This window comes from Nycticebus coucang, chromosome 6 (assembly GCF_027406575.1).
Source record: "Nycticebus coucang isolate mNycCou1 chromosome 6, mNycCou1.pri, whole genome shotgun sequence".
Lineage (NCBI taxonomy): Eukaryota > Metazoa > Chordata > Mammalia > Primates > Lorisidae > Nycticebus > Nycticebus coucang.
Window position 1 is genome coordinate 45,848,125 of NC_069785.1, and position 16,887 is coordinate 45,865,011.

The 16,887-nt window shown below is 47.1% G+C and overlaps 1 protein-coding gene across 8 annotated transcripts in view; it reads right to left on the reverse strand.

Moving 5' to 3' along the window:
• FRMD5 (FERM domain containing 5) overlaps positions 1 to 16,887 on the reverse strand; it is a 368,456-nt gene that overhangs the window by 11,789 nt on the left and 339,780 nt on the right. For all 8 annotated transcript variants that reach the window (XM_053595092.1, XM_053595090.1, XM_053595093.1 and 5 more), the window contains exons 8-13: positions 9,255 to 9,343; positions 6,150 to 6,213; positions 5,541 to 5,632; positions 2,470 to 2,544; positions 1,617 to 1,685; positions 572 to 678 (exon numbers count right to left, since the gene is read on the reverse strand). In XM_053595092.1, coding sequence (XP_053451067.1) covers positions 572 to 678; positions 1,617 to 1,685; positions 2,470 to 2,544; positions 5,541 to 5,632; positions 6,150 to 6,213; positions 9,255 to 9,343 — 496 coding nt within the window. The remainder of the gene's footprint in view (positions 1 to 571; positions 679 to 1,616; positions 1,686 to 2,469; positions 2,545 to 5,540; positions 5,633 to 6,149; positions 6,214 to 9,254; positions 9,344 to 16,887) is intronic.

Genomic DNA, 16,887 nt, shown 5'->3' on the forward strand with positions numbered 1-16,887 from the left:
CTAACAATGTCAGCTATCCAGAAAATAGGCTATTGGCCTCTGCTATTGAGTTATCAAGTTCAGTGAAGACACATGGAATTTCTCTGTCTTCCCACCTTTGCTTCCTCCAAAGGGAGGGAAGGGTGGAGAGATCCGGGGCATACTGGATTTCCTAAGACAGTGGTAAGGAATTCAGGATAGACAGCAACCAGACAGATTTCTGTAACTGAAGTAGCAGATGGGGACAGCTATTGGAATGCTTCAAAACCAAGTTTTTGTTTCTTGGTTAACTGTCTCAGCCATCTTGATTATTTAAGCTGTGGCAATTGGTCAGATCTAGCAAACAAGTGAAAGGCTCTTGGTGGAAAGCAATTTCAGTATTTCCTGGAACTTGGTAGATCCAAGGGCTAACCTAGGACCCTCAGATCTACAAGGCCTGGGTGGGATGTGCTTTTACCTTACACCCAACCTTCTTTCCTCCCAAAGACTTGCTGCTGTCAAATTAGGGACCTTTCCAAGGTTCCTGAGGAAGAAACTATCCAAATCACACTTTGGAGGATCCCAGTGGTCATCGCCAGAAGCTCATGCTCACCTTCCATGATGGAGATGTGAACAGCTCTTCTGCGGGTCCTAGGGACACTGCTCAGCCTTGGGCCATGGGTTATGGAGGGACAGCTCCGGCTGGGAACCATCCCTGCTCTGAGGTTAAAGAAAAAAGAGAACTTTGTTGACCAGTACACAAATGTGGGAGGTACTTAGAGTTGACTGCTGGCTATTAGGATTGCTTGGCTGTATTAAGTTTTTGTCCTTTAAAAAAATTCTTCAATGCTTTTTCTTCGCCTTTGGTCCATGGATCCCAGTCAGAGACACTGCTTCAAACTCCTCCATCTCCTATTATCTTAGACCCACCTGAACCTTTCTTTAGTGCACAACACTGCCACTGGTTGCGGGTGGAGGTAGGGAAACAGGACTGTCAGGGAGTAAAGCCTTAGGATGAGCAGTACTGAAAATGTACCTGAGGACCAAGACTGGCCAGCCTCTCTCACCTCCAGCAGAGGCTGCTGGTGACAGGGGGCTGTGTATGAGGCAGCAGGAGTAATTTTCCCATTCCTTGAGGCAAAGGCTGGTTGGCAAATTCTAGTCTTCTTGGTCAATCATATTCTTTGTAGGTCTTATCAGCTTCTAGGAAACAGGCTTCTGGAAGTGCATGATGTATGGCTATTCCTGAAGCATGGATACTGAAACTATTTTAGATCAGTGTGGCAGGGCTGCGGGGCTATGCCTGGCTTCCTAAGGGTCTAATTCCAGAACCAATGAAATACTGCTGCTTGGACACATTCTTCATAGTCTGTGATCAAAGTTAAGACGTGGGAGGACAGAAGGACAGAAGAGAACCACCGAGTGAGGTGGCACCTGGGTGTACTATACTATCGGTAGCAGCAATCCTCCTGCATTCTCTATTAAGGGTCAAAGACTTATTCCCCTTACTTTCAGCTGAGACAGGTTTCTTCAACTTCCTGCCCCATTCTTCTGCTCCTGTGGTGGACATTGTGGCCAGGAGCGTCATAGTACTCAATCTTTTGAGATTCTGAGATCTGAGCTGGATCTGGTTTTGCATGAAGCCCCTGGCAGCCTACCTGTGTATTTCTGGTGGTTCCCGTTTGATCTTGGCACTTGACTCCATTACTTCCTTTGCAACTCGGCCGCTGTAAGTAGGATAAGGAAAACAAGCAAGAAATGAGACAGTGTTCCAGGACTGGGCTCCTCTCACAATCTCAGGTGCTTTGGCTCAATTGGGAAATGGCCTCTTTGGCCCATCCCTTGCCCCAACATTTCGGTCACTGAGAAAGTTTGCTTCTTGGGGTAAAGAGTTCTAAAATGTTATGACAGCCTATCATGGAGAGTTCTCCATCTCCGGAGTCTTTGGGATCTTCTATACTCAGGAATGATTCCTCCTTCAGCATGGTAGGAAAAAAAGCAACCTTTAGATAGAGTAATGAAAGCAATTACTGTTACAGTTCTTATTTTGCAACTGTTGTAAGAGAAGGAAAAGATAGGCCAGGCACACCTGTAGTCCTAACACTTTGGGAGGCCAACGTTGGAGGATTGCTTGAGGCTGGGAGTTCAAGACCAGCCTGAGCAAGGGCGAGACCCCTGTCTACAGAAAATTGGAAAATCAGCTAGGTGTGGTGGGAAGGCGCCTGTAGAACCAGCTACTTGGAGGCTGAGGGAGGAGGATCACTGAAACTCACAGTGAGCTATAATGAAGCCACTCTAGCCTGGGTGACAGAGCTTGAAAAAACCATAAAGCCTAAAGACAACCAACTGTAGGGAACAAAAAGTAAAAGACAGAATGATAGGGATAGAAACCTCAGCCTTGATTTGAGTTCCTCAGTTTTTTCTTTTCAAGGATAAAGACCACTAAGTGAGTGTCTGTTTTCCAGAGAAGGGTCTGAAAATAGATCCATAATGGTTACTGTCACTATTTACCTGTATCGGAACCGGCTCCCTTTAAAGAATAAATTGCTGCTGGACACTGTGCGGACTTGGCTTGACTTCTCCAGCCTGCAGCAAGGCAAAGTTCATTGTGACAGACGGCTTGAAACTCACCCAGGCTAAAGCAGAACATTCCCAGCTCCTTCCAAAGGCTACTTAAGGAAACTCCTGTCCTAGCCCACTCTAGTTTCAGACTCTCACACCAACTGTCGTCTTGCTTCAGTGCCCAGGACAGTCCTGTGGAAACCCATTATAATGTCAGGAGAGAAAGGTCCCCAGGTGTGTTTCACGTAGTTCACCAGGGACGATGGTCGGGGGGAATCATCTTGGCCAGGCCACTTATTAGCAGTGTGGCCTTGGGCACATTTCTTTCCCTCTCTGAGCCTCCGTCCTCTTATCTATAAAATGATGGGACTTCTATACCTCAGGGTCCCTTCCAGTCCTGGTATTTTGACTTCATATCTGTGTGTCGGTAATTATGCCCTTCCTCTTCCATCTCCCTCTTGGAGAGCCTTAAATTACAGGGTGTCCCAGAAGTCACCATACATAGGAAAATGGGAGAAATTGTACCTAAATGTACCTTTATTTACAAAATATTCATTACAAAATTTTGCAAAGAAGTGACCAACATGTAGAGAATATTTTGAAAATAAAGTTACATTTAGCTACAGTTTCCCCCATTTTCCCTGTGCATGGTGGCTTTTGGAACACACTGTTCACTCCCTTAGTTAAGACTATGAGAAGTCCTGCAGTGAAGAAACTAACATTAATTGCCTGACATTAATAAAAGTTCCATTGTGTATTTGAGCCTAGAGCTTTCTTCCCTCCCCCAGAATGCTTGCATAACATCTTCAAGGCTGCAGATAGCTGATAGACTTTGGAAGGCCATGGGAACTGTAGAACATCCTTCTGGTTGACTTCACCAATCCTATTAGCTGTCTCACACTTAGAAATGGAAGCTTGGGCAGAGCTGCCCAGACAGAAGTCCCACAAGACCCAGCTCACTTGTGACACGCCCAGGTGCCCACAGTACTAATCAGGCAGGAACCCATCTGGGTCTGAAACCTTTGCTATGAGGTCAGTAGAAACTGTCCCCCCAAACCACGAACAGTTCCTAGGAGACACTATCCCCACCTGTCTTGGGGCTCCATGAGGTCTGAGCCCACCTTCCTTCCTGCCTAGCAGGTCCTCAAGCCTGACTCCACTCCTGTCCAGACACTGCCAAAGGCTGGACTAGTGATTTGTATGTGAGAGATGCTGAGAGCAAGGCCGCCGAGAGTCTGCCACAGACTTGGCATAACTGGGGGTCTGACCTAGGGTAGAGGCTTTTAACAATTCGAACATTAAGGAGGCAATGGAAGCTGGAAAATGACCTCAGTTTCCAGTGTGGGTGCTGGCAGGGCTGGGTGGGTATGGAGATCTATTAGTGGAAAGACTCAGAAACTGAGTTTGGTCACAGGTTCAGAAGCAGACTTCTATTCTCATGACACGGATGGAAAAGCAAAGCCCTTAACTTAAAAATGGTGCTGGAGGCATGAAAAGATAAGAGAGGGGGATTACTTGCATTTGTATTAGATCCTTTGGCAAAGAGAAGGAGAATGTTCTAAATATATCACTCCCTGGGCAGTGACAGCTCAGTGTGGAGAAGGCCTCTGCTCCTGCCTGCCTCCTCCTGGGGAGGAGTTGGCCTCCCCAACTCCTTTCTCTGTTGGGGAGGCCCACGGGACCCTGTTTTTCCTGGGCTATTTCTCTGTCTCACAAGCGGGAGTGGTTGTGGTTTCAAGTTGCTATTCTCCAGGATCATGTAACTGGCCAAACCTGGGCTCTCCTCACAGACCTAGGGAAGGTGTTAACAAAACAAAGGTTTTCCTGACTTTCCCTGGAAAGCAGGGACTGAATGGGATAGACATTTGACCAATGACCAGGCTTCTTCAGCAGAAGAAAGAAGCCCACTCAGGTTAGAATTCTGCCTGCCCATTCACTTCTCCTATAAATGAGTATCAAGTACTTCAGAGCCTACCAAAGAAACAGCAGTGGGGGCTGTAGCCCTAGTAACCTGGAGGATACTGCTTCTGCTGGCCGGCATCCTTAGCAGCCAGCAGGTGGCAGAGTCTGCTCACCAGGGAGAAGGATAGTGCCACTCAGCCCAGAGCAATCTGATCTCTCCAGGATCATTCAGGTTACTTGAGGGGGGACCTAGCCTCTCAGGGGCATTTGGTGACAGTAGGGCTCACCCTGGGTGAAATAGACCGCGCACACTGTCTTGCCTTGTCTTCATTAAGATACATGTTAAAGCATATATCATTCTATTTTAAAAACAAAACTAAGGGGTTTAGTGACATATTCTTTGCCTGGCATTACCCCAATTTCTCTATGGATCATTTCTTTGCTTCCTAATGCTTTTAAAAACCATTTTCTTAACAATAGAAAACGGAACACAAAATCCTTTGATAAGCAAAGTTCTTGCCTTTGGCCCCAACCTGGTTTCTCAGTAATAGTCAATTCCTTGTCCACCTCAGCTACCTCAACCTGTCCTCTTAGGCGCTTGGCCTGTCACTAGCAACCCCGCTAGCAGTGAGACACCAGGAAGGGCTAGTATCAACCCCAGATTAGTTCAAGCCCTACACCAGGAAGCAGACCCCAGAGCCTTTTGGGGCTGGGGCCTAGCAACCAGAGAGCTTCTCTGGGTTGTGCCTAGTCCTTTGTGGAGCTGTTGTGTTCTAGGTTTCCCAAGGCTCTGGCTCCCTAAGTGCAGCTTGAGTCAAGATAGGTACCCATTGGCCTTTTCTTACCCCTAACAACCAGACATGTTCTACTTTCTCCTGTCCAAGGACATCTCCAGGCAGATACCTTGGTCAACTCAGCTGAACCATATTCCCAGACCTTGGCTCTGTATCTCCAGGGGCTATAGACAGAGACACAGAAAGGGTCCAGGCTTCACTAGGAAGCCCAGCTCCGTCATCTCATGCCTTCTTTCTCAGAGTTTGCCTGCCCATCATTCCTCAAAGTGGCCTTTGTGACTTTGGCTCTGATAAAGATGGTCCGTGTTGCATATGTCCACTCACTTGTAGAAGGCTTGGTTCTCAATTCCACATTTCCAGAGGTGCTTACAGGCTTCTGGAGTTGGAGCAAAATAAGTGAGAATAATTTTCTTTTCCTGCAGAAAATTCCACATAGAAATGGCTGAGTGTGGATGGAGAAGTGAAGCGTTAAGTAGCCCAGGACCCTGACCCCTGAGCTGTTGGAGGGCCCCTGGTAGCTGGTTAATTGGGAGGGAACGCCTGCAGGACCCTCTGCAGTAGAGACTGGTTCACCTCACACATGGCAAGTCCAATGTGTAAATCTCAACTGGCATAAATTGAACCAGGAGAGCCCTGGGTGAGAAAGAGGCACTCACATCTGGAATTTCCATATGGAAGAAAAAGAATCTTATTTGTATTTCCTGGAGGTAGGGATCTCTTGGGTGGAAACTCTGGGTGCCATCAGCATCCCTGAGGAAGTCCTATGCTCCAGGGTGTTTTCACCCCTTCATACCTCATGTCTAGGTCTTGACTTTAGTCTTGGCTTAGTATGCAGGTGGCTTAGCTCCATCTGGACCCCTTAGACTTGGTCCTGGCCACCAGGAACCATCCCATTCCCCAGCCCTCCCTGAGGAGAAAGAAACCGGCACTCACCTCTTTCTGACTTACGTATAAATAGAAAGTCTTTCCTTCAAATTTCAGCTTGGTTACCTCATTCCTAGAAGCACAAAGAGAGTACCTGTCACCTCATGTGGGCTGCATGTTCACAGCCAAGTCTTGTAGATGAACCCCGACTTGAAGGGGCTCCAGGCACAGACACAATTTTAGCCAAAATTAGAACTGATAACAAGACAGCAGCGCAGTGGCCTTGGAGAACAGTTGTTGGAACAATTCAATCCACAGTTTTCTGGTCAATCACATTATAATAATAGGGTGATAGGATTTCGGGCTCATCAACAGTGGCTGTAAAAGGGAAACATTTCCGTGGAAAGTGAGTCTAGGTAGAGTGTGGGTCATTTCAGGATTAGGTTCATAACACAGGTGCATTAACTGGATGGGAGTATCAAACATAAGATGCCACAGGTAGCTGATGAGGCCAAAGTTCAAGATACAGCAAATAATGAACAATGCAACCAGGTTCTGAGGGAGTTGAGTCTTTCAGGTGACTGTGCCATGGGATGGGAAATGCAGTTTAATGCAGACAAATGTCAGACAGTCTCAGGGAGGGGGCAGGGCAACATACCAAAGAGAGAGAACAAATTACATGGAACAGTCATGCAGCGTACTGACCAGGAAAGGGGCTTAGGGGTTATTGTAGAAAAATCCTTGAAGCCACCAGCCCAGTGAATGGCTGCAGTAAAAGAGGCAAACAGGATACTGGGGTATGTCACCCATGGGACAGACACAAATCAGAAGAAGTGACAGGGTTACTGTACATGGCACGGCCTAGGCCTCATCTCCATATACTGCTTCTCAGCTTTGGTTACATTTGCAAAATGAAAAAAAATACTAGGGTCTTAGGTGGATGTCCCTGAGAGCCAGAGCTCGGCCTTGGCATCAGTTGCTTCTCACTTCCCTTCCATTTGTCCAGCACAGCTGCCCTCTGGAGCTTCAGGGCCTATTTCCACATCACTGGAAGCCTTATTTTTCTACCCTACAGAGACCCCCCCAAGGAGGTCTGATTGTGCACATCTGCCTCCACTTGGCTTCTTTCTCTTTGTAACTTCTAAGGACATTTAATATCCCAGGAAGTTACCGTAGAAAGGTAGTGAGAACCACATACCTGATTTACGGCTGGGCATATTTCAGGGGACAGGAGGATCACCTGCTCTCTATGATCCTGGAAATCATGGCTGGGTCAGGATGAGGGCTCACATCTGACCACCAGTTCTGAGCTAATGCAAGCCACATGGTATTCCATTCCTGTCTGATTCCCTCTTATTTTCCACGGCAACAAATCAATCATCAATCTCTTGTTCACGTGCAGAAGACAATAAACGTCAATTGGTTAATATATACACAAGCATGCCTGGATCGTCTAGGCTCCAACAAGCAAGGTAGGAAAGGAGTTTCCTTTTGGAAGTGAGATTGGGTTTGTATTTATTATTACAAACTCAAGACAGGGTGAAGAGGGGACTTCCTGAGGAAGTGGCACATGTGGAAAGAAATGGGTCTGGGGGAGCTTCTGGAGGGGTAGGGACACTTAGAGATCACAAGTGTCTAACAGGTGCATCCTACTTGTTTACAGCAAACTGGCCCCCTGACAGGGACCTCGTGAGACAGCCACCCCAGTCAGCATGTGGCCCAGGATCTGGGCCCTCTAGGGAACATCAAGTAGCCTGGACATCCAGGCAGCAAATGCTCCACACTAGGAGGTCTATGGCCTGATCCTGCTTGTTGTCTTTTTCTGAAAAAGGTTTTGTTAGACAGGAGATCCTCACCCAGAGAGCACAAGGAAGCAGGCCAATGTGAACAAGCCCCGGAAGCAGGTGTGTCAGGGGGTCTAATAGTAACTTGAGGGCAGCAGGCGGCCTGTGACATGCTGCTGTCCTGGGGAATGGGACCTGGCCCTGCATATCTAAGGAGCCATTTCCCCAGCACTCTGGTCCTCATATTGCCACCCTTCCCAAGAGCAATATGGTTTGAAAAGGTGGTTTTTGTATACAAGCTCAGTGGGGGAGCTAAGGAGGGCTTAGGAGGATAGATGCCTTGCAGCACCCCTGGAAGAAAGCTTACTAGAAAACAACTTTGCACTCAAATTCCTCAACAGCTGTCTTGGAGAAGGTAAAGGAACCAAGACAAGGAATAGGCTTCCCCTGCTGAGCTCTGCTGGACCAAGGGAAGCCACTTATCTAAGCCCATGGGAGGAGCTGGCTAACTTAGACTTGGCAGTCTAAGGTCTAAGAAGGTACAGAAATCATAGGGACTTAGTAAAACATGCAAAATTTTCTGATGTTTGCATGGATTGGCCAGCAATTAAGTCTCCAGGATAGCCAAATGTCAATCAACAAACCAGAACCATGCAGCAGAACAGACCTCAAAAGCAAAAACTGGGCAGGAGAGGAAGCAGTTCAGCACAGCTGCAGCTGAGGCAGTGGCTCTTGCCTGTTAGGAGCAGGAGTAGAGAGGGGAGGGAAGGAAGAAAGAGTAGGGATTTGATTCCTGTTGGCTCAGGACACTTAAGCCCTAAAGAGGAACAGGAATGAGACACCAGTGTCTGAACTCTTGCAGACAAAATGGCCATAGTGGGAGCTGGTCTGAAGAAGGTGTTTTGCCAGAGTTAACAGGGCGACATATCTGTCCTAGGGGTCACTGCCTGTGAGCTCTTCCCTTGTTAACAGAGTAGGTTAAGGGTACTGGGCCATCCACAGAGATGCTCCAGAATAACCTACTTGAGAGGGCTAGCTGTGGCCCTCTGTGGTGGGGGAGGGAACATGGGGGTGGGGTAGACCCTGGACGCAGTTCTCTTGGGAACTTGGCTTCTCTAACACTACCCCAGGCCTCTAATCCTCTGCAGATATCAAATCTCCACACCCTTTCTCTCTTTGGAGAGGCTGTTGGCTCTCAGGGACACCCCTTTGGAAGAACAGGATCCCCAGGAAAAGACCACTCCCTTTGTCAGTTACCATTATCAACATAAGGCTTTGGAGAGGACTCTGAACCATAATTGCCCAATCATAGACAAAGGACACAGGAACCATAGCCCCCTCCCCAGTTGGTGAAATATAAAGAGCCTGTTGGGAAAATGAAGACACTCACCATTTAATGAAGTGGACCCTCTTGTTTCCTTGAAGAACAACAAACCCAAAAGGAGTGAAGGCCAAAAATGCAGCATTTCCTGACACATCCTGCAACACAGAAAGACTTCTCACTGGGAGGACGCAGGCGCAGAGGGTAAAGGGTGAGAAACAGTTCACAGGTGATGCGGGGCTAATACCTGGCAGTATTAGGTCACAGAGGGAAGAGCCCGCCCTTTGGAATCGCAAGACTACAGTTTGAGGCCCAGTCTTGCCATTTGCCAGCTTTGTGACTATAGGCAAGTGACAAACTGAGCTTCAGTATCCTTTTCTGTAAGTTGTAGACTATAATGACACTAACCTTTAAGGTTATTGTGAACATCCAGAGAGAATGGTGAAACCTCATGCATTGCTGATGTGACTGCAAAATAGTCAGTCACTTTAATTAAAGCATTTGGAAGTTTTTCAGATTGTTTAAACACAGTGTTACCATATGACCCAGTAATTCCACTCCTAGGCATGTACCTGACAGAATTAAAAATATATGTCCACATAGAAAATAATATATGATTTTTTTTTTTTTTTTAAAGATAAGAGTCTCACTCTGTTGCCCTGGAGTTGAGTGCTGTGGTTTCATAGCTCACAGCAACCTCAAACTTCTGGGCTCAAGCGCTCTCATTGGGACTACAGGTGCTGGCCACAACACCCGGCTAGTTTTTAGTAGAGACAGGGTCTTGTTGCTCAGGCTGGTCTCAAACTCCTGAGCTTAGGCAATCCATCCTCCTTGGCCTCCCAGAGTGCTAGGATTACAGTTGTGCCTGGCCACTAATATATGATTATTAATACATTATTATTTGTAGCACTATTCTAATAGCTAAACAGTGGAAACAATCCAATCCATTCTTCAGTGGAAAATGTCCATCTGTTGATAAATAAATTAAGCCAGTAGTATTATGGTACAATGGAATAGTATTCAGCTGTATAACGAAAGGAAATACTGATACATGCTACAACATGGATTAACGATGAAAACATTACACCAAGTAACAAAAGCCATTTATAAAGGACCATACTTTGTGGTCTTTTAACTCTGTGAATATACTAAAAACCACTGAATTGCCTACTTTCAAAGGGTAAGTTTTGTGGTATGTGATTTATACAGGGTGTCCATAAAATAGCCAACTATTTTAAATTGCACACAAACTTCATGGATATCCTGTATATCAAAAAACTGTTTGTAAAGAGAGAGGCAGTTATCATTATCATGATGGGTCCTATGACACCAGGATCCTCAGGGAAGTTTAGCCGAAGAAAAGATAAGCAATTGCATGAGTGGAACAGTTGCTACCAGCCCTGAGGTGTCTGAATCAACAGTAAGGCCAATGTCATCATCAGTCTGTAAACACCAGGCTTGATGTTCTATTGAGCAAAGCGGACAGAAGGCGCAGTAGAAGCAACAGGTCACAGTTCCATCATGTGGGAAAATGAGCTCTATGAGGACTAGACTGGTGGAAGGATTGTGCTCTGAGAGGGGCTTCCTTCCCAGCAGGTGTCAGGTGAGAATCTGTTGTCAGGCTGCATGCACAACAGTGGAGAGGGTGGCAGTGTGTTGAAGAGGCCAGACAACTACGCCAGGATGGTGTCAAACTGGCCTGCAGGAGAACCTTCTGGGCCACAGCCCCGGTGGTACCCCGGAGTCAGGGCAGACACCTGGCACGAGGTACACAAGTGGGGGCATGGCCACTGGGCCAGGTCACCTGAGGGTGGCCCATCTGTCTCCCCACCTTCAGGGTTTGCCTCGTTGGCACAGAATTTCAGCCTTATTGGTCCTAAAACAGTGTGGCCTCTGCAGGGCTTTATAAGCCTTACTTCAAGGAAAAATGTAGTTTTGCCTTAAAACTGCCTCTTAGAGTTAAGGTTACAAGTGTGAGGATCTGGGTCCAGAGAACAAAGTATGTGTTTTACCAACATTTCCAGTTAATATGTCATTATTATTGTTGTCATTGTCCTTTCTTCAGGGCCTATCATGAGCCAGACACTTAGCCCCAAAAATGGTGTCATTCAACCCATGGGCACCACCAAAAGCTGTTTAAAAATAACTGGAATGTAGACACTGATTTCCTCCTGCCTGTCCTGTCACCAGTGCCTGGTGGTGGTTATAAATATCTGAGCACCTGGCACTGCACTCAAACACCGTTCCTGCCAGGAGGCACTGGGGCCGGTGGAGCAGGCTCGCAGGGTATGGGTCGGGGCAGGGTGCCCTTGCTGGGCAGGGAGAGTGCCTGGCAGAGGTGGGTGAGGGGGGGCAGCCTGCCTCAAAAGGAAGGTGGACAGTGGGAGCCTTTTGCTCATTGTACAGGCAGGACCCAAGGAAGTCCTAAGACTGGGCTGAGAAAGAGACTGGAGGGTGGAAATGCGATTGTCCGCAGTGGTGTAGAAGAGGAAATATGTATCAGATGAAAGTGTAAGACAATGAGATGGGGCAGAGGGGCCAGTTAGGTGTGATGGGGGAAATACATATGTGCGCAAACTCAAGAGGGGAAGGCAGAGGTGGGGCAGACACAGGGAAGGTGTTTGACAATGCTTGTTGGGATAGAGGAAAGGCCTAGAAAGAAAAGGAGCTGGAGGGATGGAAATGAAAGGTTGGGCCTGCAGGAGGGTAGTGGACAGTGTGACACAATCGGGAGAGAGTAGGGAAGGGAGGTGAAGAGGTGGGGCTGTGTGTGTGGCAGGGGTTAGGGGAGGGACAAGGATGGGGGCGAGGGATGGCAGGGAAGGGCCCGCCCATGTGGGCAGTGAGGGGCAGGAGAGCACCCCCACTAGAACCACAGGCCCTCAGTCCAGGTCTGGACTCACTGTATGACTACGGCCAGGTCCCCTAATTCCTCCGTGTTTCAGCTCCTCACTGTAAAATTAGGGTTGACGATACTAGCTACCTTATAGGTCATGCTACAGGGCACCCTACAAATGCTAGTGGCGGTGTTAATATTATAGCTGCTACTAGTTGAGTTTGTTGAATTTAACACAAATTCTTAAAAAAAAAAAACAACCTAACATTTTACTAGTTTTCCTGATTTTGACAGACTTAAATGTTGCTCATTAGGAAACAGAGGTGGGGGAAGTTACAACAAAAAAGAAGACATTCCTTGGTAGGGGACCACGGAATGGAGGATTTGGGTGATCCACGAATCTGAAGTAGGCATTAAGAGAAGAGGTCAAAGGGCATGACACAGTCAGAGATGTGCTAGAGTTGTCCCAGTGACCATTATCCCTCTGGTCAAACCAAAAGGAAGAGGAGGTCCTGCCAGGAGGTAGGCTGTGCCTGCAGTTTGCCCTGGTCGGCCGTTCACCTGCAGTGTCCAGATACCTCAGGGATGGCCTCTGAATGAAGGCAGGTGTTAAAGGGAATAGGCCTCATGACCAGACTGGTTTCAACAGGTAGAGAACTTGGAATAAACCCCGATGGGACGACACATCATTCCAATAAGTAACAGTAACACCTGGACTGATCTCAATCCAGTCTCTCACATGAGGGGAGCAATTCTCCAAACTGCTTCCAATGCAACAGATACAGATGAATGCGCTACCCAGCCACAGGGGCCAGGGCGGCTGGAATGTTTGCTTCTAGTCTCTGACACAGGCTCAGCAACCAGTGAGGAGATAGACCTGAATTATAGCAGAAACCTGACATCAGTGCCAGCATGAAAATACAAAACACACCCACACCTTCCGGGGAACTTCTCCAGTTTCTTCTAAGTGTCCTCCTTGCCCTTGGGGGTTGCATTCAAAATAAGTTGAATGACAAAAAGAAGAGAAGAATAGAAGAAAAGTGACACAGACATAGTCACCTTTTCCTCAGATCTCCTGTTGTACCAAGCTGTAATCAGTCTCCTCCCTATCCTCTTCCCATACCCATGAAATCAGTGCTCACGGGACTAATGCATTAATGGAGCTGGGAAGTGGAATAAAAACTTAGGTGTTAGGCTGGGCACTGTGCTCGCCTATAACCCTAGCACTCTGGAAGGCTGAGGTGGAAGGATCCCTTGAGCTCAGGAGTTTAAGACCAGTCTTTGCAAGAGCGAGACCCCCTCTCTACTAAAAAAACAAAACAAACAAAAAAAAAAAAAACAGAAAAACTGAGGCAAGAGGATAGCTTGAGCCCAAGGGTTGGAGGTTGCAGTGAGCTACGATGTCATGGCACTCTACCCAGGATGACAGCTTCAAACTCTGTCTCAACAAACAAACTCAGGTGTTGACAGCTATGCAGTAGACATCGCCAGGCCCACTTTGCATCAGATGACAGTCAAAAGAATCTAGTTTACTTCTAAAGTTGTGAAATCAAAAATTTATTTTCCATTTCTCATCCTTGTGGAAAGAGTTTTAGTCTTAGTTGAGGACCCCAGCTTTGCTTCTTATTTGCTCTGTGACTTAACCTCCTCAAACCTCAATTCTCATTTGCAAAATGAGGACAGTAAAACAGGGTGGACATAAAGTTTCTGTGCAATTTAAAATAGTTTAATATTACACAAGAACTTTATGGATACCCTATATATACCTCTAGAAATACTACTTCAGTCTGATTTTATAGAGATGGCCCAAATATCTTACTGCTAGGACCTTGTCACAGTGTTTTTCTTAGAGCGGGGATGAGTTTTTATTCCTTATCACTCATTCATATGTTCATATGAACTCTCCTGTAAAATGTGATTTGCATTAATTCAACACCATCAAAGCTTCACCTTAAGATCATCACTCTGCCCAGAAAAGTATTTTGGGGGCCATGTTGGTAGCTCAAGCCTGTAATCCTAGCACTGTCTGGGAGGCTGAGCTGAAGGCATCCCTTCAGCTCAGGAGTTCGAGACCAGTCTGTGCAAGAGCAAGACCCCTGTCTCTCCTAAAAATAAAAAAATTAGGTGGGCATTGTGGCAGGCACCTGTAGTCCCAGCTACTTGGGAGGCTGAGGCAAGAGGATCATTTGAGCCCAGGATTTTGAAGTTGCTGTGAGCTAGGCTGACACCACGGTACCCTAGCCTGGGCAACAGAGTAAGACTCTGTCTAAAAAAAGAAAAAAGAAAAGAAAATGAAAAGGGTTTTAGAAATAAGAGTACTTAGTGGTTCTTAGAAGTTTTAAAATCTGGCCGCCTTTGTCTAGTCCTCACAACTTTTACCTCTAGATACAAACAAAGTAGGCTTTTGTCTCCAGCCACCCTGCAGGACATCCTGGGTGTGACTGAGTCAGGGCCAGGGGTCTTGTTAGGTCTCTGGGGTCATCCTGTCCCTTCTCTGGGACATGACTCAGACTAATTCAATCTTGGTGAATAAAGCCTCTATTATTCTTTAAAAACTTGAGGGCAGAAGATGATTTCACATGCTCTTTTCAACACTTACAGTCATTTCTGAAAGAGTTCACAGTTGGAAACTTTTAAGTCAGTCATGAAAATCCCCCAGTTCCAATATACTCTACTTAAATTTGGCCACAGAAAGCTAGAACGGCAGTAAAGAGGCGGCGGCGGCACCCTGTAAGAGGCCTGGCGTCACCCATGACAGCTCAGAAATAGAATTCTTGGTAGAAATTTGCCATCTGAGTGGCTTTGTTCAAGTTCTTCATTTCAGCAGTAAGTCTAACACTTTCCCTGCAGCGCACAACCACGAGGGGCCCACCGAGGATGGGAGATCACCCCTGACCCCGTCCTGTTTTTGTGAAGTCAGGGGTAACTGGTCAAGGTGGGAGAAGGGGTTTTTCTTTAGAGAGGAGACTAGGTGGCTGGAAAGTAATGATCCTATTTTAGGGGCAGAGGAATAAATAGTATTAATTTTTCTTCTGTGGTTGATGTAATCAATTTTCTCCTGATCTATACAGAATAGACATAAAGACACTGGTGAACTTCCATTACATTTTTATATGATGATTTCAGTAATCTTGTAGGTCTGTATCCTCTCAATAACAGAGTTGGCAGTGAATTGTTCTTGGTTCCTAAATAAATGCCATCTCTACAGAAGGAAGATCAGGAGTGAGGAGGATTTATTTTTTTTTTTTTGTAGAGACAGAGTCTCACCTTATCGCCCTCGGTCGAGTGCCGTGGCGTCACACAGCTCACAGCAACCTCCAAATCCTTGGGCTTAGGCGATTCTCTTGACTCAGCCTCCCAAGTAGCTGGGACTACAGGCACCCGCCACAACGCCCGACTATTTTTTTGTTGCAGTTTGGCCGGGGCTGGGTATGAACCCGCCACCTTCGGCATATGGGGCCAGCGCCCTACCCACTGAGCCACAGGCGCCGCCCGAGTGAAGAGGATTTAAAAGACAACTGGCTCGAGTAAGGAGACAACTCTCCTTACCAGTAACTGGTCATGCTAGTCCCTTTGGGGGACTTCTTATCCCCCTCTTATCCTTTCTTGTTTGCATCTTCAGAGGCCTAGTGTTTTATCTTAAATTCAGGACAAAAATATCTTCTTGGCAGTGAGATTGTAAAGATTAAATGAGATAATGTATACATGTGCTTGGCACCTTCAAGGCTTAAGATAGTAAGGCTGAGTATCTGTGACAAGGCTGGGTATCTGGGTATCTGTGATGAACCTTAACAGGGCAGCTCCATCAGTCAGATCCAGAAGCCACAGTATGGGGGTACCGCAGGAGACCCAGGCAAACTGTCAGTCTCAGGGCCACATGGATGGAACAAGATGGTAGCTCCTAAGGTTGGAGAGGTGCCAGGTGCCAGAAATGGGCTGCCAGTGGTTTGTTCCCTTCTCCTCCTCCAGCAGCTGTGAGTCTTGGGCTGCTGACAGCTCCATTAGGGGCTGAGGATTGAGGCAGACAGTGTGGGACAACCTTGTACAAGTTCAGAGCTTGGGTTTTACTGCAGACCTCCCAGTTAATGGAGCTCTCCGGCTGTTTTACCCGGGTTTGTAGGATTTCCTTTTCCTAGTCCCAGGGCCAGACAAGGACATTCTGGGCAGAAAGAAAGCATCAGTGTGCACAGGAAGAACAGCAGCTTCTTAATCAGTGCAGGGGACAGAGCCCAGCTGAAGCGTTTTTCTGCTCTCATTTAATTATCAAAATGATTCCTCTTCTTCTGTCCTCCCCAGGGCTGCGTGCCCCAGATTCCCTGGGCCCAGTAATTGCCTCTCTGTTAATAGAAATCATCAGTGTTTATTACACAGAGCGGGCCAGCTTATTTCAGTTCTCCTTGTAGCAACATTAAGGGTAGTGCTTGGTAGCTTATCACTAAAGTGACTCTACTTAATGACAAGAGTAAAGGCTCCCAGACTGTTTTCTCTTTGCTTGGGAGGACTGAAGAGACCATGAGCCAGAGCCTAACAGGAGGAGTTGAGGGATGTGAGTAGGAGCTTCAGCAGGGGCCCTGCCATGGCCTGAGGGAGCAAGAAGAAAAGGCCAGGGACAAGGGCCCCATGGGATGAACATTCCACCTTCCCAGAGGAAGTCTCCCAGGGGTGGCTTCTGCCCTGTAGACGTTTTGGCAATGGTCAGCGACTTGCATTCAAACTCTTTTTTTCTTTTTTTCCTGAAACAAAGTCTCATTCTGTCCCCCTGGGTAGAAGGCCATGGCATCATCATAGCTTGCTGGAACCTCAAACTCTTGGGCTCAAGCAATCTTCCTGCCTCAGACTCCTGAGCAGGGACTACAGGCACCTGCC